General features: G+C 40.6%; 3 protein-coding genes across 6 annotated transcripts in view; 2 read left to right on the plus strand and 1 right to left on the minus strand.

Moving 5' to 3' along the window:
- The window catches only part of kcnip1a (Kv channel interacting protein 1 a), a 49923-nt gene extending 41595 nt beyond the window's left edge, over nucleotides 1-8328 (plus strand). For all 4 annotated transcript variants that reach the window (XM_088293426.1, XM_088293427.1, XM_088293424.1 and 1 more), the window contains 7 exons: nucleotides 1281-1405; nucleotides 2203-2272; nucleotides 2375-2445; nucleotides 2510-2617; nucleotides 4298-4402; nucleotides 5204-5266; nucleotides 6931-8328. In XM_088293426.1, coding sequence (XP_088149552.1) covers nucleotides 1281-1405; nucleotides 2203-2272; nucleotides 2375-2445; nucleotides 2510-2617; nucleotides 4298-4402; nucleotides 5204-5266; nucleotides 6931-6978 — 590 coding nt within the window. In that variant the 3' untranslated portion in view covers nucleotides 6979-8328. The remainder of the gene's footprint in view (nucleotides 1-1280; nucleotides 1406-2202; nucleotides 2273-2374; nucleotides 2446-2509; nucleotides 2618-4297; nucleotides 4403-5203; nucleotides 5267-6930) is intronic.
- A 689-nt stretch (nucleotides 8329-9017) lies between these two features.
- tlx3a (T cell leukemia homeobox 3a) lies at nucleotides 9018-11721 on the minus strand. Its single transcript, XM_088292474.1, has 3 exons — nucleotides 11115-11721; nucleotides 10192-10429; nucleotides 9018-9462 (listed from the first exon to the last, which is right to left on the minus strand). The coding sequence occupies exons 1-3, from the start codon at nucleotides 11518-11520 to the stop codon at nucleotides 9279-9281; spliced, it is 828 nt and encodes a 275-aa protein (XP_088148600.1). The 5' UTR covers nucleotides 11521-11721; the 3' UTR covers nucleotides 9018-9278.
- Nucleotides 10283-21557, plus strand: part of dock2 (dedicator of cytokinesis 2) — a 152888-nt gene continuing 141613 nt past the window's right edge. The window contains exon 1 of the mRNA XM_088292468.1: nucleotides 10283-10452. Coding sequence (XP_088148594.1) covers nucleotides 10389-10452 — 64 coding nt within the window. The 5' untranslated portion in view covers nucleotides 10283-10388. The remainder of the gene's footprint in view (nucleotides 10453-21557) is intronic.

Here is a 21557-nt window from a genome sequence, read left to right on the forward strand (position 1 = left end):
ACGCACGTGTGCACATGCACATTTTCAGGTGTAGTTACTACCCAAAAGTGTACTTTAGTTTGGGACATGTGTATCCTGTCTGAGTGGGTGACAATAATCTAGTTGACTTTATATTTACATTTTAGATTAAAAGATGATTCGGGTCATTTCATTTAGATGATTTAAAAATCTCAACATTGTCTTTAGAAAGTTATATTTAAAATGCCCATATCAGCATGACTCGGGATGAAAAATGTACAAATCTAAGGACGTTTGACAGGTCTATTAATGAACCTTCTGCACGGATGAAGTTGTCTCTGGAGCGGAAAGTGCACAATGAACTTTGTCCTCTCGTGACCCTCAAGTGCAGCAGAACAGGGAGCTGCGTCAACCACTCACCGTTGTAATCTGCTGAACAATGTGACTCGATATACACTTTGCACTAGCAAGGGAACAGTCTGTTGTCATTGATAGCTCAATAGATGGATATAAATTTGTCTTTAGCTCCAACGGCCACAGTCCTGCTCGTGTGTGTTTTGCCAGCGTCATTGGTGGGTTGTCCCCTCTCATCTCCCCTGGAGAGATGCGTGTAATGAGTCGTTAACGGTGGGCCAATAAGGGGAGGATCCCTTCAACCGACCTCAACCTTTGTGCACTCGCATCGCTCATTCTCTCCTCTACCCCATGTCTTTCAAACTCTTTCATGCAGCTCCCGGTTGAAGTTTACCGTCAAACACAGCTTTGGCTTAAGCTAGCTTCATGTTACACACTATGCAAAATGCCATAGATGGACTAACGAATACCATTGCTACTCCAAGTGTTGTTATAAATCCGCTGCATCAATATGTGGACTGATAATATAACGATACTCACAAGCCTATTTTCTTTATCCATTGCAAAATAACTACTATTGACGTTTACTGATTCACTTCTAGTGGTTGTGAAAGTCACCCTAATTTATGTCTTCATGAATGTTGAATATCTCCTTCGCGGTGGCCAAGTCACGCACACTAAAAGAGTCACAATGAATTAAACATGATGCACAAATTACATTCTATTTAATTATGTCATTAATATGTGGTTTATAAAGTCAAATATATATAGAGTGCTGTTTTCCTTTTAATCATAAAAAACAAAAAACACAAACTGTGTTGTAATGAACACATATCTAAGCATATTGGCTAGCAAGCAATCCAGGATGTTCTTTGTCACTTGCCCCAGGTGACTTTAAGCACTATAGAAAATGGATGGATGTAAATAATGCTTGTGTAACATCTTTCCTTCTGCTTGTGTGTTGCCAGACAAGGCTGATGACGACCTGGAGATGACCATGGTGTGCCATCGACCGGAGGGCCTCGATACGCTCGAGGCTCAGACCAACTTCAGTAAAAGAGAACTCCAAGTGCTGTATAGGGGCTTCAAGAATGTACGTTATTTCACATCACAAGTTTGAGTGTACCAACATTTGACATATAGACATACATCGGCCGATTCATTAGCTATACCGGTACTCTACTATGAGCTGCCTCCCACATTCTGCTTTTTCAAAGATACTAGTGCTTTTGATTGAAATGGTCTCAGAGGTATTAATTAGGATCCAAACGATATGGATTCTTTGCTTATCGAGGCCAATGCTGATTATGATATTTGGCAGGAAGAAAATTCCAAAATCTAAAATCAACCACAATAATAAACATTGTAAAAATTAAACCACCCCAGTAGTGTCAATCATGCCTGATCAATTGCTCTCATTAAATTGATAAGATGGATCTAATATTGCGACCAATGACAGTATGCTGGCAGTGATATAAAAAGGTTTTGCACAAGAGTAAAATTCCCTCTAATAGTTAAGTATTCCTTAGGAATTAAATTTTAATCCCCTCACTTTATTAAAGTTATCTTTGCAGCCAGAGGCTGCTATGTACAATAAAACACTCATAAGTGTGCATTTCTCTCCATATGTAAAGCATTTAAATTGCATTTCTGCATAATAAGTTTATTGCAGTAAGGCAAATGTATTTTTATTTTATTGTCTCTTTGCAAAATGCATGTGAAGTGCGCTATATTTTTTCAGCAAACAATCCGATTTTGCCTATGTAATCAAAGCACAGACAAAGTCGCTTGCCAATTTGTTTATATATGCCAAGCTTTGGTTACCGCACATTAATTACTGTACACATTTTCCTTATTTGTCACTGGTCGTTTTTGTTTGTGTTTGTCCAGGAGTGTCCAAGTGGAATTGTCAACGAGGAAACCTTCAAGCAAATATACTCCCAATTTTTCCCACATGGAGGTTGATCTTTTTTGTTTGCAGTCATTGTTGTTGTTTAACCCGCATACTTGTCCAATGACAAAGGTGTTCTTGTATTCATTTACCACATGCTCACTCCCGCAGACGCCAGCACCTACGCACACTACTTGTTCAATGCGTTTGACACGGCACAATCAGGCACCATCAAATTCGAGGTAATCGTCAATGTTTCTTTTGTGTGATTTTCAGCTGGTGTGATGCTTGTTTCTCCTCCATCAGGACTTTGTAACAGCTCTGTCCATCCTGCTGAGGGGCTCCATCACAGAGAAGCTCCAGTGGACTTTTAACCTCTACGACATCAACCGAGATGGATACATCAACAAAGAGGTGTGTGGTTTAAATCCAAATGATACATGTTGGTCACATCATTAGTATATTTTGTTGTTGGTTTACGACAAGGACATGAGGTATCGTTTTCTTTCCATTTGCATGAAAGGGAAATATTAGAGAGTTGCACTTTGATGTAGTAATTAGCATGTCTGCCTCACATTCATGAGGTTCAGAGTTTGAATCACAGCTCCAAGACTTCCTGTGGGAAGTTTTCATGATCTCATCTTGCTTGCATGGGTTTTGCCCAGGTAGTCCAACATTCTAAAAACATTCATGTTCGGTTAACTGAGCACACCACTGGTTGAAGTGTGAATGGTTGTTTGCTTTTAATTTCTCTGTGATTGACTGGTGGCCAGTTCCGGTATGATGTTTTTTTTTTTTCAGGTTTCATCAACCTATTTAACATCTTTTAATTTTTTTTTTTGTTTTGCTCATGTGAGACCTTTTGCCAGTTCTGTCTGTCCTGTCATAAGTTTACTTGCAGTAAACCTGTGTCCACAATAGACTTTTTACATTTACATAAGAAAAGGAGTTAAATCTGTGCTTTCCTTTTTACCAAAATATTTTCAAAACTAGTATTGGTAAGTTCACTTGCATACATAGTATGAGTACCTTATTCAGCTCTGACCTCTCCTCTAGACCAAGTTCAGCTCAGATGGGTTTTGCGACAATCATGAGGAGAAGTGGCATAGATAAGGGAATGAATGGATGGAAATATTCAAAACAACTCTCAGAAAGATGCAATGAAGCTCCATCTCCAACATCCATCCATCCATTATATAAGTTATCCCGTTTCACGTTTGCAGGGTGCTTACTTCAGGCAAAAAGGCAAACTTGACTAGTCACCAGTCAACCAAAGGGAACATATAGAGATGGTCAACAAAATAACACTCTCATTGACACTGTCGCTGTGGGGACTGATGACTGCATAGAAGTCAGGCGCGCAAATCATTACATTACCAGTGATATACCACCACCTCCAACTGCAAACCAAAATTCGCCATCCATAGTTTTTGCTTCATTGTAATTTCATTGGAAACACAGATCAGGAGCTTTTCTTTAAAATGACATATGAGCAACTGTGGTGTGTTGCAAAAGTTCACGCTTTAGGCTCACATTTAAAGTCAAGGTCAACCACCACCTAAAGAATCAGATGTGCACTTACTGACCTGCAAAATGTTCCCCAAGACAATCAAGGAAATAATTGTAAGAACAAAGCAATATATCTTGCCCCGGTGGTTCTATGGTACAATGGCAATGTCCAATTTATTGTTCTATTAATAGCGATGGGCGGCTCGGTGGCCGACTGGTTAGCACGATGGCCTCACAGTACAGTGTCCTCCGGGTACTCCGGTTTCCTCCCACATCCCCAAAACATGCATGGTGAGTTGATTGGACACTCTGAATTGAAATGAGTGTGAGCGCCAATGGTTGTTTCTCTTTATGTGGCCTGCGATTGGCTGGCAACCACTTCAGGGTGTCCCCCGCCTACTGCCCGAAGATAGGTGGGATAGGCTCAAGCACCCCCGCTACCCTGGTGAGGAGAAGCGGTACAGTTAATGGATGGATAATACCAAAATCGTTACACAGCTCTTGTAATCAGAAATGTACCAACGGAAGTACCCAGGTTGTGTCAAAACAGTCAAAAGTTTTTTTCTGTCTTGGTGTCCTTTACAGGAGATGACAGACATTGTCAGAGCCATTTATGACATGATGGGCAAGTACACATATCCCGCCTTGAAAACAGATGCGCACAAGCAGCACGTGGATGCTTTCTTTCAGGTAACAAAATGCACATAATCACTTTTCTCAAAATCACTTTTCTCGAGCTTTTGGTAGATATTGTAGAGTAAATTTCTTTTGACTGGAGAATAAATGATGATGATCTGGATGAGAACTATAATGTAGGATGGTGCTTGTTGCAGTTTTACTGCATCAATATTTTCAGTCCAAAGCTGATATTACGGTAAAATGTGAGTGAGTATGGTATACTTTTTAAAACATAATTATTGTTGCGGTCTCATCTCATTTATTTTGGTTTTCCAAAGTACATGTAGTCTACAAAGCACCATGAGTTCTCATGACAAGGTGTTCATCTTTTACAATGCTGTCACTATCAATTGTGACGTTTAAAAATGGCCTTTAAAATGCACTAATGGAAACATACTTAATAGCAGTACCTCTGCAGAATGCACCATTTTTAAACATTGTTTTTTTCATGTCTCTATTGGACATATACAAAACAAATTAACACAAGATGGGTTAAAAAAAAGTGGCACGGTGGATGACTGGTTAGCACATAAGCCTCACAATTCAGAGGTGCAGAGTCCGAATCCGGGCTTCCGCCTTCCTGTGTGGAGTTTGCATGTTCTCCCCATGCCTGCGTGGGTTTTCTCCGGGTACTCCAAGTTTCATCCCACATTCCAAAGACATGCATGGTAGGTTGATTGAACACTTTAAATCGTCCCTAGGTGTGATTGTGAGCGCGAGTGGTTGTTAGTCTCTGTGTGCCTTGCAATTAACAGTATAAACTGCATTTATATTTGACAAGTCACCTGGCAGCACATGTGCTCTTCTCCGCAGAAAATGGACAAAAACAGAGACGGTGTGGTAACCATTGATGAATTCATCTATTCTTGTCAAGAGGTACTCTACATTTGATTTATTTTCTCAGCAGACTGAGAATGCTGCTAACTTGGTTAAAGAGGGTTGTTGTTGTTGTTGGTTTGCACTCAGTGCAGGTGTGAGTAATACAATCACATAGCGGAATTCTATTTGGCTGCTTTGTTGTCGGTATGTGCCTCGCTCACTGTTACAAAGGGGCCATCTTGCAGGTTATTATAACACCTGTGCCATTCCTCTTATCATGTACATTCCAATTCTTATCAACACACTTTAACTAGCCACAGCATTTGGTCCAGCTGCACAAACGTTTGCAATCCAATACAGGAGATGCATAAAAAGATGCACAGAATGATTAGTTTTAATTGATCTTGTCAGACTTTTTTGTGCTGGAGACCTTAATTAGATATATTATGCAATTTGCTACACTACTTATACAATACAATACATATTTATTTATATAGCGCATTTCACAACAGAAGCATTTTCAGGTGATTGCAAACGAGCCAGCCTTCATCCCGCACCTCATACTACTGGCAAATCAATCACCACTGGCTAATTTAACCGGCCCTCTGTTTCAGTACATTTCTACAAATTGTTTCACATCAGTCACACCTTTCTGCGGGTTCAAGACAAATTGCAGGTCATTGCAGCCAACTCAGAACTTTTAAATTCCAGCACTCTGAAAGCACACAAAACCGGCGTTCCTCAAGGCTCTGTTCTTGGGTTTCTCCTCATCATAATCTATACTGCCATTCAGTCAAATCCTTGCAAAATATGCAGTCACACTCTTATGTAGATGACAGATACCTTGACAACACCTCCAAAACCGTGGCCTGCTCAACGTCTGCTGTCCAACTGCCTTGTAGGTGTCAAAATCTGCGTCACTCTTAACTTTCTCACATTTAAAACAATAAAACTGCTATATCGGCTTCAAAATCTTGTCAAAATCAAACAATTGTATTTACTTCCCATTGACATTACTGCATCCTCCTCATGTTAGGAGTCTTGGTGTCATCCTCGAGAGTACATTATAATTTGAACTACATAACGCTAACATTGCATGGTCTGCACACTTGTTGGTCTCCCACTGAGATTCTTGCATAAACGTCAAATGGTTCAGAATTGCCTCGTTCAAAAGCATCAACATCCAAACTCAAGGACCCCTCTGGCAACCAGTCAAACAGACATCGCTTTTTTAATATTGATTCCCTCCTCAATTTCAAAACACATCTAAAAACTCTTGTTTTTTTTCCCTTGATCTTTGCACTCCATTTGACTTTTTTTGGGGAAGAAGGCGTTCCGTTTTATTCATGTGCTGTACTCTTAGTACAAGCTAGAATCACATTCTTACAGTTTAATAGATACTTATATGACAACATTGTTGAAACAGTTTTTGTATTGAATCTCATATTACGTTACACTGTACCTAATGAAATATGGTACATATGGTAATAATGAGTATTTCTATCATCCTATTTGCCAAACTATCCACTTGTTTTTAGTTTGTTATGATTGTTTCTCACTATAAATGCTTTTATATTCACAATTCCGATACAGCTACTGCATAGAAAGATTGTGGCTTGTTTATTATTGCGTTTTACACACTGCCCTCTAGTGGCTAACTCACTAAATGACTTGTCAGATGTGCTCCAGTCATCCCTTTTCCATGGTCTTCTTTTACACAGGATGAAAACATCATGAGGTCTCTTCAACTCTTTGAAAATGTCATCTAGAGATCAAGTGGGACAAGGCTGTGTCCTAATGGAAGATTTTTTTTTATATGGTGAAACCATTGGTGGATCTGGAAAAAGTCCTTCCGACTTTAACCTGCTCTGTCACATTGTTAAGTGTGCATTTTGTTTAAATAATCATGCCTCTCTCTTTTGGTTGAACACACAAAAGTGGGCCCTCACGAAGCAGGGCCCAAGTGGCTGATCATAACTGTGCTCTTTGTGAATCTCTTTGTCAGTCCAAAAAAATGAGCAATATTCTAATGCATGCAGGGCGGAGGATCTATTTAAGTTGTGTGTCATACAAAGAGGGCAGCCATACCCTTAGGGGTTCTCGGTTCACCCGATTTGTGCCATGGGCATTATCAATGAAGAGACAGCATCTTGTGAGCAAGTGTGTCTGGTGTCCGTTCCAGTCTCAATGTTGTGACAATATTGAATTAAATGTTCTGTTTGTTGCTTCTGCTTCCATAAGTGATCATTGCTTCTTATCTGTGTATTTTTGTCTCATTCAGCATAGTTGGAATTACTGTACAATTCCTGCATTTTGGTGTTGGCCTGTCAGCAAGAGGACATTAACTTTGGGGATTTTACTGGCACACAGTCGGAGAATGACTCTGGAACGTGCATGTGTGTCCTAATGTGAACTTTCTGTTGGCCTGAATAATAAATGACGTTTGTCGAAGCATGTATTTTCATATTCACAGCTAAACAGTTTGATACGGAGGAACCTTTCAGATTGGACTTTCTAACATCGTCGACCAAAACTTTCACTGTGAGGGAGCGACAACTCCATCGGAGGAGGATATTAGGAATGTGACTTATCGAAGAAAGATGAAACTGTTTTTTTTTTTTCAGAAGCCATTTTGTTCAAGAGCCATAGTTCAGAAGAATAGCAGGAACATAAATTGAACCTCTGCTCTCTGTGCTACCACAATGGGCACTGTATTCTCAGGAGAATTTAATAGGAAAATATACAAAATTTTTCAACTGGACTTTTCCACATGGGTTTTTCAGCAACAACACAACACCACATCTCAGCACAATGTTACTTTACGCATAATGAGGAAGGGGGCTTATTATTTTTATAGCACTGTTGTCATAATGAAAACAGCTTTCAGCACGCATCCCAATACCCCCGATCAACTTTGTTTTCTTCTTCACTGCACCACTTTTGAAACATATCCTATTAAATTCTCTTGGGGAGAGGCTCAGTGTGACAGTCTGGCATCTCATTTGGACTTAGGGACAGGAGTACAGACTGATGGACAACATAAAAAAATGTTCAAATCAATTTCTGTGCATTGAATTGTAAAAAAAAATATTTATCAATAAACTTTTTAAGAAACGATATCACTGGTTCTCTTGTATCTTGAAACCTTTTGGTGACGCGATGAAACCTAGAAGAATTTGCTCGCAAAACATTTGTATTCATTCCTTAGTTGTCCACACAATAAAAGTAGAAAAAAAAGAACACTAGCCAACATCGTTATTTTGGCCCACAAACAAAACATATTAACGTCCTTATAAGGACAAATAAACATTGAACATGCATCACCTTTATTACCCAACATACAACCTCTATGTTGCTCAATTTCTGTTAATTGTCTTTATTGTGTAACATTTTGGGTGCACCGAATGCCCTATATACAAGTGATTGTGTTAGTGCACTGTAAATAAAAGGCATACATCCCCATATAAATTAGCTCTAGTGAGGCTTTAAGTGCGTTTGTCATTAAAAACATTTATTTGAATCATAGATTTGTTTGGTTTACAAGACACTAAATTTTAGTGCACGTGTCTACCTTGCTGTTTAGCTTAATAAATGAGCAGATACGCTCTTTTGAGCTTTAAATTTATCATGAGGTTTCATGATATATTGAGTTATAATACATCACTGTACATATTCTGTTGGCAGGTGCCACGTAATATCCCGAATAAAAAGGATAAAAAGACGCAGATTGGAAGACAATGACTATGCGATGAAACATTTTGAGCACGTTTGTCCCTTTCGGTTCTTTTATTTTTGGAGGGGTAATAAAAAGTCTCAGAAATGAAAAATGAAGTCTCATTTGCTTCGTGATTGACGTCACTCACCACCCCCAAAATGTGCAAGGTCCAATTTCAACGCTAGAATGTCCTCCGTCCACTCACCAGTTTGTCCTGCGATTTTCCATTAATCAAAGTTTAATCGCAGATTTACTGTCCTTGTGTGGCCCGCGCCCCCCCCAAAAAAGAGGCTCTCGTCATCCTATTGAGAATCACAGATGACGCCCATCGATTTGAAGCCTGGTGTCACGTCTCTATTCCCTGTCCTCGGCCCAGGGCTGCAGATTCTGTAAGGCGTAGAGGGAGGAGTTGTGAGCGCACAGCGGGTCGGACACGGCCGATTCGCCCAGGGACTTGTGCAGGGCGGACTGCTGCAGCTGCAGGATGAGTCGATTGGCCTGCTGGCGCTCCGCCTCCCGCTCTTCCGCTGTCTGCCTCCTGACGAGAGCGCAAATCAAATATTAATAAGTGAGATCATAATGACAGAGGGGGGGAAAGTTTCACCACATTAAAAGACAACGAGATAAGTTATTGTGAGTGTCGAGAGTATGACTGTTAACATTAGGTTAAAATGTTTGATTAAAAAAATAAATTTCACTTAGATGAATATCTATCTATCTATCTATCTATCTATCTATCTATCTATCTATCTATCTATCTATCTATCTATCTATCTACTTCATTTAACTCCTACTTTATAGATTAAATATATATGTTCACCTCACGTCATGCACGTTTGCACTTTTTAAACGTCGATTAAGAAAAATGTTATATAATATTAATATTTTATTTAACTTTGAATGTGTGTCCATCTGCATGTCAGATTGTGTGCTCCTGAGCGATATGACAACGCATTTATGCACAACGGCAAATGAGCAAAAATAAATACCGAACATTTGTTAATATTGCATGTTTTGTACCATTTACATGAAAATGGTAATTAGCTGAAAACCTATGGCATTTTTAAACACTCCAAAAGTTTATATAACAATTCCAAACTGTGGCTTTTGGTTCCGTGTCAACGAAGTGAACGAACCGGAAATTGTACAAAGAGAATTTGGCTGGTGATTGTAACACCTGGCTCAGCTCAATTTAAGAAGCGGGCCTTCAATAATGTTATTATTAATAATGATATTAATTATTATTATTATAACAATATCAACGCACCTCCACTTGGTTCTGCGGTTCTGGAACCAGGTTTTGACCTGGGCGTCGGTCATTTTAAGACTCTTGGCCAGGGCGGCCCTCTCGGCGCTGGCCAGGTACTTCTGACGATGGAAACGTTTCTCCAACTCGCAGATCTGCACCCTTGAAAAGGACGTGCGGGGCTTTTTCCTTTTGGGGGGCGTCCGGTTCTGGTATGGATGGCCTATCCGCCGCGTCACCGAGAATGGAACCAGAGCCGCTGGATGAGGACAGAAAGACACGGTGAGTTGGCTTGGAAATGTCATTTTATTACATTGCCTATACGACATTATTTCTTGAATAATTATGTGCCTGCTTGTTTTACTTTTTTTCTTTAAGTCGAAGGAAACTTGCAAAGAATTTAATTGTTTTTTTATCACTCTTCCCGTCATACATTATTGAATGTATTGAATCTTGACATTGTATTTTAAATACTTGAACCATGCCAGTCTCTGCACTCTCAAATATTAAGTGAGATAATGCACACACTCAATCGTTTCCTTTCTCTACACATTTGGAATAAATTACAGTTTATCTTTATTTACTTTTTATTTCATAAAAGAACATCTCTGTTGATGAGGCTGTTTTAGTTACTATTTTAGTTCATATGAACTTCTTTACATTTGAAATGCATTCGTGGCGATTTGAACCGTATTAAATGTGCAACAGTTATTAAGAAATTGAGATTGAAGTGTATCTATTTATTTTAAAGACCTGGATGTGTCACGTGCGATGAGGGAAAAAAATTGAAGATGATTAGGTTGAGCGGGGCCTGATTTGTGATGTTTGTGAAAATATGCTACAACTAAAAATAAACCTATATGCGCAGATATGTATCGCCCATATTTATTAAAAGGTATTGTGATATGTATGTACTGTTTAAGCAAGTGGAAGAGCTGGCCTACCGGATATTCTTTCCTTAGCGAACCGGTTTCCTATCCAGGGGAAACACAGCCCTCCAAAGCCGGGCACGGCGCTCTGAACCGGAGCTTGCGGTCCCGGAGCTGCCACCGGTCGGTGGGCCGGCACTCGAATCACCCCTCGGCTTCCAACGTTCCTGCTCTCCCCGTATGAGCCCAACGCCTCCACCGGGGGCACGACGCCGGACAGGGAGATGGACAGAGCCGTGTAGGAAGGAGCGCTGCTCCCGGTCGGGCTCGCTAAACTGTAGTAACCGTCCCCGCCGCTTACATCGCGATGTCTTGCGGGCCCGTTGTCCGACTCCGTACCGGCTCCCAGGATCTGGTCGATGCCGAAGCTGATGGGCTCGTGCTGGGTCGCTTTAGGAGGAGGACTCGGTGCTTGGTCCATCTCGTCAGTTCGAGTTTAAAGTGGATCTTTTTTTTATGTCTAGCGGACTCACAATAGGGTCAAACTGGTCCTAAAGTGGGAGACGTCTCCATGTATGTCCGGCTCGTCCGCGCTTGCTGGGTTAAACAGGCCTCGTTGAAGCAACTGAGCCGTTTTGTGGAGGCGTTTGTTAAACTTTGATGGGCGTTTGGTGGTGCTCCATCCTCCTCATCCTCCTCCCCCAAAACGCAGCGTTTGGCAGCTCCATCCTCCTCCTCTCCTCTTCCGCACCTTTCATTGGCTGGCTGGAGATGACTGATTGAATGTTAATGTGGGTAAGACGTCAATTTGGCACGATGAGCGAAATCTATCCCATAATACCAACCGCCATTCAAGCTTATGTAAGCAAAGTCTTGTCCTATATGCGTTACACGATCCCATAAAGTTAATTTCAGACCCTGTGATGCAGTGTGGAAACAGCAAGTTGCAGCTAATATTTGAAAAGCAGTATTTCGATTTTGTTAAAATTGCAAAATGGTATGCAGTCTTTTTTTTTTTACAATAAGAAACTTTTCCGTTAAATTTGACTGTCAATATTTTATATTCCACGATAGTTTTTTGTCTGACATGCACATATTAAATCAATTCCAGCATCATTTCAAATTATAATTCTGATAAACTAAGACCCGTCTGACCCAGTGTTAGAGCTGTCACTCATGCCAAGTTTAGATTGACACGATCGGAGATGTCTTTATTATATTGTAACTGTTTGTACTTAACGTGCAACTTCATCATACTGAGGGGTGTTTTTTTTGTACAAGTTATTGGATAGGAAGTGTTACGCAGAACGGTTCTAGCTATAGATAATATTGTTAAATAAATACATCTTTGTGTGTCAATCAAAAGTGAGTGGATTTACCATATGCAGCTCTTTTACATGAAATATTCCTGGTGTACCATAGGAAGTGCAGCATTACCCTTACGCAATTTTTTTAAGGTGAATTTTTTTTTGGGGGGGTGATGTGCTACAAATAATAGTGACAATAGTTTTAGTTAACGTCACTGACACCATTAAGGTTATGGAATATGTTCTTGCCTATACGTGGTTGATTGTGCACATGCAGACAGAACACGTTGAAAACCATTCATTTAAAAGTCAAACTCTCGCCAGGATGCCCATTGAGTTTGGCAAAGTGCTCGCATGTGCCTTGTGCCACATTCAGCAAGCTGACAACGCACGGCCATGGGCTACTTCAGATAAAGTGCTCGCGCCTCTGGAAGCTGCTTGAGCCCTCACATCCAATGGAACATGCTTCCAAATTGGCCCAATAATCACATTTTCACCAACTTGACTCGAGGACAGACTAATGCGCTCGCCCCTCGGCTGCGGCAGGGGCCTTTTTAGGAGATCACATTACTTCACTCTAACAAAGCACGAGGTTCAATTATTGACAAGGTGGGTTTATTTGGTAGCTGTTGTAAAGAGTTGGCCACTAATGCGTTTTTATTTGGTTGTGTTTAATACCCCAATGTACACTCGCTGCCCAAAACTTAAAAATAACAAACAACTCTATTTGGTAAATGTAGCATTATTATTAAGAACACAATTTCTCATGAGTGATCAGAAATGATTATTAATGTTGTTTGCAGTAGTGTACAAGTTAACATACGTCATATTGAGAAGTGTTTGTAGTGTTAGTGTTTTACTTACCGTATATAGAAGAATATTTGGAACACGGCACCGGATTTCAATGCAGTGATTTAAAAAGGCTGCAAATGGTATTAATGAAACAATATGTGGATTATTGTGATTTAGTTTTCAAAGTTGGCATTGAACTGTACCACATTAAAAGTGTGAAATCCAGCACAGTACCTTATTTTGTCCACTTTATTTAGCTAGATGAGCGGGACAAATATTAACAGCAGTGCCGCCACCATGCTGCAAATTACAATCATGACCATAATATCCAGCTGTTTTTGTTTTGTTTTTTAATTACCTTCATAAAGCCAATTGATATTAATAAAATAAGTCTTATATTGTGCCGGAGCACCTAATGAAGTGGCAATTAGTTAGTTTGGCTAATGTAGCTTATCCATGTATCACAACTGCATTATACTTTGTCTTTTTTCAAGTCATCATTATAATGTGTACATTATTATTATTACTTTTATTATTCTAATTATAAAAAGCATTAGGCTGTTCAATATCGTTTTATTTAACATATGCCATGAGACATCCGAATATATAGAACGTTTGCATTCAGCGAAAAATAATAAAGACGCATCTTTTTTACTGTAATATCCAGTCTAGTGAAGCAAATAAGAGCTGGGACGAGGCCTGGGGTGTTTGTTTGGCAATATGGACAGACTGATTTGAGTGAGGACGTGTTGGCCGCCTCTAGCCGCCATATGTGAGCTCACCAGTGGCTTTTCTGATGGGGAGAATTGGTCTGTTAAAAGCTGTCATCAGTTTGTTTTTATGTTTCTCTCGGTGACATTTATATAAAATAATTCTACACCGATAGTGACACAACTGCGTGATTAAAATACAATGAAATACAGTATATTTTAATCCGAAGCATTTGCACAGCTATTTTTTTAGACACAGTGCACATGAACGGAATCGTGACGAAAAGTGTCACAAAAATGACAAATTGGAACATTTCGCCGTGACTACTTTATTGAAGGGGCGCTAAACCTGCACCAACCTGCCGTGCACCCACAGTTTGAAGATGTAATCCGTTGTAATCTCGGATTATAAGAGATTATAGCACATTAATTGACTCCACGAGACCGAAAAATTAACGTGCATCCTACAGCGCAAAGAACGTATTTTTTGCTGTTAGGCATTTAAATTTCATAAATAACCAAATAGCAGGAGGCCTATCCACGTTTAGAATGTAACCAATATTAAGCACCTTATTGCTCTTTTGACATGCAGCAATTAAACCTTGCATGATGCATCAATCCTCCTTTTTCCCACTGCGGGCAATATAAAAACTGACAGGATGACGCCAAACGTCCCCAAAAGAAACGACAACAAAAGAGTGAAAGAGTGCGATTTGTTTGAGAAATTACCACTTGATCTGCATAATCGGGGTGTGCATGGGCTGCAGCTCGGTACCCGGGGGCTGCGTTTTTATTGCTTGTCTCCTCAACGTTATCAATTTCACCGGCGCGCCTCACTCTTTTTCCCCTTTTCCCCCCCTCCTTATTCTTTTAAGGGGGGCCCGGCCGGCTGCTTGTGAATAATGAATGACACGCTTTTATATTGTCGCTAAAGTGCCCGTGATGTTCGAATATGAAAAGGCAGCGGTAAGTAATAGTGCATTTAAAGGGGATGTAGTGTGTTATTATGATGTAAAGGAGAAGCAGAGAGTGAGATGGGAGCGAGAGAGAGATTGTTTTATTACAATAAGAGGAGATGAGTTTGCCTCGCAGCCAAACGGGGGAGCAGTTAATGAAACTTTACCGCAGCTAACGATTTCCCCTCCCTCGCTCTTAAAACCGCCCTTATGAAATATTTAAACTCTTTAATATAGGTAGTATTAAGCCCAAAGACAGTGCATGGCATCGGCCATCTGACAACATTTACAAGGATGATGATTCCTTTTTAAATGTTTTTTTTTTTTTAAGTGGGGTAAACAAAGCTTTACAGCCTCAGCAGAATCGAGGAAAAGTCGTGGAATAAATCACATCACATTGAGTGCAATAAAGCCACAATGTGTTTTAGTGTTGCAGGGACTTGATTTAGTCGAATTTACACGTTTTCCTGCCTCCTGCACGCACCAAGATGTAGCTTGGAGTTTCATGGTCTCAACCCAAGAGGAGGGAGTGGGGGTGTGTGTGTGCGCGCGTGTGTTTGTGTGTGTTTTGAGGTAGGGGGCGTCATGCTTGTTGGTATCGTGTTTCATATTGACAAGCTCAGTGGGATTGTTGCTTGAGATGAGAGCTATGGATCCCCCATTAGGGACCGTGCAGGCCCGGACCACTATCAGCAGCATCCTCCTTGTTGCGGTCTTTGAACTCTATGTGGACACTATTTATCTGCTGACACTTGTGATAAGCATTCAAGTAAAATGCCACATGGAAATACCAATTAATAATGTCACAATGCCTACACTTCATTAGGTACACCTGTACAACCAAATGAAATGCAATGCAGGAGTTGTGTTAAAAATATGCATTTACAAATATAATACTGCAGTTTTGATTGGTGCAATGGGATCGGTATTCATTTGATAAAAGGTTTATGTTTGTGGTTATTTGTAGTGGAGTAGTACTGCTCTGCATCCGCAGCAATAATTGTGCTGCATGACGGATAATTTTTGCGGACGTTAAACATACTTTGTTCCAATTATTTGGTCAAATGACTTGATTCTAATTAAACTCACTAGCCACAAAAAAACACCTTTAAAAATAGTCATTCAAGAACTATAGCAACACTAATTATCTAACCAGTGGTGTATCAAAAATTATTTTTACCTGCGGTGCCAGAAGATTCATTTGGGGGCAGAAGTTTGTGTGTTTGTGTGTATCTGCGTGATTGTGTTTGACTGTTAGAGACAGTGAAAGCTTGAGAGAGCGAGCAAAAGTGTGTCGCATTTTTGTGACTTGTATCACATGCTTCATGAGAGCTTTTGATGTAAGGAAACATGAATTTACTGACTAACCTTCCCGCGCTTCTTGGAAGACATTTTAATATATTGGTTCAAACTACTTTTTAGTACAGCCAGGCAGCAAGTCGAATGTATGTTACATTAATAAAGTTACCAACTCTATAGTATTGTCCTCCCAGGGTGCGGCTTGGCAGAGCGCAAATAGTTATTAGTTATTAAATACCGAGAGTTTGCGCCATTGTGACCATCTATCCTTGAGCATGATCTGAAACCCCAGATTCTCCTGATGATACGTCGTCAGCAGGTAGATGTGACAGCCGTGTAAAGCGCTTTGAGGGCCTTAATCGGTGGAAAGGCGCTATACAAGTGAAAGACCAAAGACCATTAAATAAGACTCAATGTGGCTGTTTTAAGCTGTTTATTGACGCTCCAGTTGAAGTTTACTGGAAAACTAAACTAAAGCAGATTAAAGAGAATTACACCCATTGTATTTTAACCAAACACCCACTTTGTTTTAAAAATACGTAGCTTTGCCTCCACGAGTCGAATGCTAACAGGTAATGCGAAATGCCATAAATTGGGTTAAAAATAGCCTTTATTTTGCAGTATAAACCTTTAAATAATGTTCATTTCTAACACGAACTGTACAGCAACGTACACTGAAAGAAGTTCTTCCCATGTGGTAAAAAAAATCAAAACAGATTAATTAGAGAAGCTCAATTGTTGCTTCCATCAAATGTTTGGTGTCCTGTCGGAAGCAGTGTGTATACCTTTTGAGAAAATGGATTTGCATTAATCAATGTGTATAAGAACACAACTCAACACTACTCATCTTAACTTTATTTTTGTTTATTCCAAAAACAAACAAAAAAACACACGCAGTGGCAGAAATATCCAATTTTTAAGTTAAAATACAAAACCGTAAATAAAAATATTATCCAAAATATTATGACAGTACTAAAATGAAAGTACTTTTTTGTACTAATTTGCTCTAAAAAGAGGCATTGTTGATTAAATACACAATGAGGCAGAAGTTGCAAACCCCTGCATTGCAGCAGTAAACTGAAGGATAATACACGCGAAAAGAAAACAACAAAAAAGATCAAGTTCAAGCAAGCATGATGCACTCAAATCAGCATAAAGGACATCAGGATGCTTATTTAACCACAAAGGATACATTGCTATGTCACATGAAGGAACAATACACTTGGGCTACTCATGCATGCGTGTGTGAGTGGCATGGAGCATGTTTGGCCTGTCTGATGGTTGAACGCTTGGCTGCCTCTTCACGCTAGTTAAGAAAGAGGGAGCGGAGGATGAGAGGGAAGGATGTAACCACATTGGTCAGAATTAAATGGGATGCGCTGGGAGAGGAAGATAGATGATCATGTGAGAGAAAGAGTTAAAGCATTAAGGGGCATCATTTTGGGCTTGATGATAATTGAGCACATGTTTGAACAACCGAGGGTTCTTATATGCTTTTCTCTTTTTGGGTTTCAAATCTTTTTGCCAGTATAGTTTCACTTGGAGGTTTGAATGGGATACTTTTGAAGTCGGACCCAATGGCAAGAATATGACTGATGTAATTAATTAACTCCCGGTCTCGCTGTAACGACCTTTCAGTGATTTATATGTGTGCGGGAGCGTGTGCCAGCGTGTTGTTAAGAGCAGCTGAGTTGTCTTGAATGCCCCTGGTCTGGGGCTAATGTGCTAATTCATTACTGCTTGTAGTCAAGTCGCATTGTGTCAGAGGCGCGCTCCACTTCTCTCTGTCTGCGCTCTCTCCGCTTCATAAAAGCCGATTATCCCGCGTGTCGCCACCGTTCCACCAATTCTCCCCTGCCTCTTGACCTCCTCACCCCTCCTGTTGACTGCCCACGGGGTGCTCAAGCAGGGGAGTAGTGGGGCCGAGGAGGGAGTGGAGGTGACAGAGGACCAGCTGCCACCAGCCATAGTGCACTGGTGCCTGGCAGAGGGAGCTGCACTTCAGCCTCCTGCTTTGCCGGGCCTTCTGGACCCTCAGGGTTGTAGGATTGAGAGTGTTGGGGGTGTGTGGGGGTACCAGCCTCATGCCACCAGCCCCGCCTGTCTTGCTCCAGGCGTAAGAGTGTGACTGATTGAGGACACACACGTTAACTCAGATGTACACAGCCACCGAACACACACACACCTGCTAAATGTCCATATGTCTCGACAATCTTAATGGCGTGAATGCTGCTGAGTCAAGCTTACACATAGTGTGCCAAAAGTTGCACCTTTTGTATTTTATCAGTGCATAATTTTATTCCATCTCAATCCAAAAAATGTGCTATTCCTTAAAGAAGGAATGTTGATTTGTCGCAGTTCAAACTCTCGCTCTATATGGTCACAAGACAAGTTAAAATTGTATGATTTAATTTGTTACATCATAGTCATATCGTGGAGACCAATTATGCAATCGGAAAGAGAAATTAGAGTTTCACATTTGCCATTTGTATGTTTTATTTCTTATAAGTCATTTACAATTCGGATGTGAATTATGGATAATTGCCAATCATTTGTAGACTGGTCTGTAATGAGAACCATCATGCACATGAATGGCTAAATCAATGTGATGTGTCAAAGGAGAAATGCTGTTGCAGACATCTGTAATTCAGTTTCGACCATGCAAACTAAAATAGAGATATCTCTGTCATTTTAAGTTAGTCACATCTTCATCAAATATCTTGAATAAAAATCCCAATTATTCAAGAAGCCAAGTCAGAAAAATGCTGCTGATATTTATAGTTTTAATTCAGAATAGTCAAACGTAACTTTAAAATTGAGACCAAAATGATGCCGTGTGGCATTTACTCGCCATCCAGTCAGATTGCTCACAGCCCGAGAAGGCTTACCTGGGTGGTATCTGGGATTGCATTGAAACCGTAGAAACACTAATTACTTTTTGTGTACATTTTACCTAGCATCTCTTAACATTCATATATAATTTCTGAAGGTATTCATTTTGTTCATCTATTATTTTTCATTATTTTGTTTTGTGCTCCACTATAAATAGCTAAAACTTTATTTGTGCAGGTTAAAGATGGATAAGCACATATATTGATTTTATTTTATTGCACTCAAACAATTCCTTTTTTAATTTTGAATTTTAGTCACACTGTCTGAAGACAATAAATTTAAACCAGAAAAAGCAATGGAAAAGGATGAGGAAGTGCATGTTTTTTAAATATAGCTGTGCAAACACATGCACACACACAGATGCGCACACAAACACACACGGAGGCACTTTGCTGTGAGGCGTGAAAGAGCGAGAGCTAAGTGAGGCCACTCCTGAGCGCTATCCTCTGTATTGATTTCCCATTATCAGTGCTCCCTCCCAGTGGAGTCATTAGTGGTGGGATCAAACAGACAGACAGAGAAGCAGACTAATACCAGTCACTTACACCAGCATTGGGAGATCACCTTACCTCCCCCAGGGTAGGAAGGCCAGTGAGGAGCAGAGGAAACGAGGATGGAAGACGAGGAGGGGGTGCAGTGGATGGACGACTGCAACGGGGGAACAGATGGAGATGGCAGAGAGGAAGAGGAAGGAGGCGTGGTTTCACAGTGGAATTTTCAAATGGAAGCTGCCCTGTGATCACTTTATTTAGGTCTCTTCTGCCCCGCCCCCCTCAAAAGAAAAAAAAACTTTTCACAATCACATGAGAGGGGCAACTTATTTCTCAAGTCCCAAATGGTCAATCATTGTGGGTAAGGGTGCAATGATGAATGGTTTTCATGAAGCCTAAGTGAGTGAGTGGAATATGAAATGTGAGATGCTCATTTCGCCGCCACGCTTCATCATTTCTTGGATGTTTTTATTCTCGATGGATTCTGTGAATTTATACTGTGAATCATCTCCATCCGTCTTATTCACGTCAGCTTGCAGGTCAGCCTAGGGGGAAGTGATCAGAAACACGCACACACACATACACGACTCAGATGGGGGTGACCCTGGTCTGACCCCCTGCCGACCCCCAATCTGTTCCCCAAACTCACACCATGAGAGTCCCGGGCACTCTTGGATGGACACGCACACACACGCACGCACGCACACTGGCTGGCTGGCATATAATTCAATGTGTGATCTGACGGATATCTCCTCAGACACAGCCATGTGTGTGGGCAACATGCGTGCGGACACTGTGTGTATGTCTTAGTGTGTGCGCTGCCGTACCCTCTGCCCCCTCCCACTGGTGTTAATTGATTCTTGGTGAACTTTGCTGATTGGTGTGAGGACCCCCAAAGGCTGGACTTGTCTCCGCTGATGCCCCCCACTTCTCCTTTGTGTGGCACCTTTACACGCACGCATGCATGCAGGAGGCCGCGCACTGTTTAAATATACAATCTATGGTATATCTCTATCGGTCTATGCGTGTACATATACCAGACGACCGCAGACACACGCACATATGTCTATCAGGGGGATTTCACACCTTGGTAAAGAGGAAGCTGGCTAGCTGACATGAGCAGATTGCGGATCATGAGATGCTTCATAGGGAGAAAAAAAAAGTGTGTCTTTGAAGTGTGTGATGAACAATATAGGTGTGTGTAGGTGTGTGTGTGTTTGTGTATGTGGGAGGAGGAGGACAAGGAGCCAGAAAGACAGTAAGAGAGATGAATCTCCGCTTATTAATTTCCAGCCGCGGCCCCTCTGTGAGATGTTAATATAGGGCTGATTGTGGCTAATTTCTTATTAATTGCCATCAGCGAGTACACAGCGGCCAGTAATGTGGCTAATTTGTTTAAATGAATTTGGTTATCTGCGGCATGTTAATTGCTGCAGGTGGGCAGCATTATACCCCTCTGCCACACACACACAAACACACACACGCTGATACTTTCTTTGCGACATAAGATATTATACAGAACATTTATGTTGGATAAAAATAATTTTACCTTCATGGGCTTTTCCAGCAAGCACACCTGCAAGATTTTCCCCAAACTTGACCAGATGGAAAACATTTTGAAATCGTTTGTCGTGTTCTCATTTGTTTTATATCGCAAAAACCTTGTAGTTGAAAATGAGTGAGTGAACCCTTTACAAATTCTGGAGGTGAGCTATATTCATGCAGACCTCTACTTTGTCACTCCAACACTGGACATCGATTTTCCACTCGATACAACACTGGTGTAGTACAGAACATTCAGAAGCCTGTCAGGATTCTCCAAATAGTTTTGACTGAGGGCCAAATTACGTCAAGGTTGCCAAGTCACGGGTCAAACTACCTGGGCGTATTTTTTTATTTATTTATTTTTAGTTTTATGGAACCGGTAAATAATGTTTTATGTGCAGAAGTTATTGTTACTGCTATTATTAAAAGTACTATTATTGCTATGATTAGTAGTACGGTTTGTTTTCGCAGTAGATGGCCTGTGTTGAGAGACAAACAAGAGAAAAAAAAGCACAGTTGAAAGAAA

The sequence above is a fragment of the Idiotropiscis lumnitzeri genome, chromosome 4 (assembly GCF_059441095.1).
Source record: "Idiotropiscis lumnitzeri isolate Australia: NSW breed Sydney's pygmy pipehorse chromosome 4, RoL_Ilum_1.0, whole genome shotgun sequence".
Classification (NCBI taxonomy): Eukaryota; Metazoa; Chordata; class Actinopteri; order Syngnathiformes; family Syngnathidae; genus Idiotropiscis; species Idiotropiscis lumnitzeri.

Bases quoted from the DNA above. Each gene is read 5' to 3' on its own strand.
- tlx3a (XM_088292474.1), bottom strand. From the start codon at position 11,520: ATGGACCAAGCACCGAGTCCTCCTCCTAAAGCGACCCAGCACGAGCCC. The intron at 10,430-11,114 runs GTAGGCCAGCTC...GTCCTCATCCAG, and splicing joins CGCTAAGGAAAGAATATCCG to CGGCTCTGGTTCCATTCTCG. The intron at 9,463-10,191 runs GTGCGTTGATAT...CGCTCTCGTCAG, and splicing joins AACCGCAGAACCAAGTGGAG to GAGGCAGACAGCGGAAGAGC.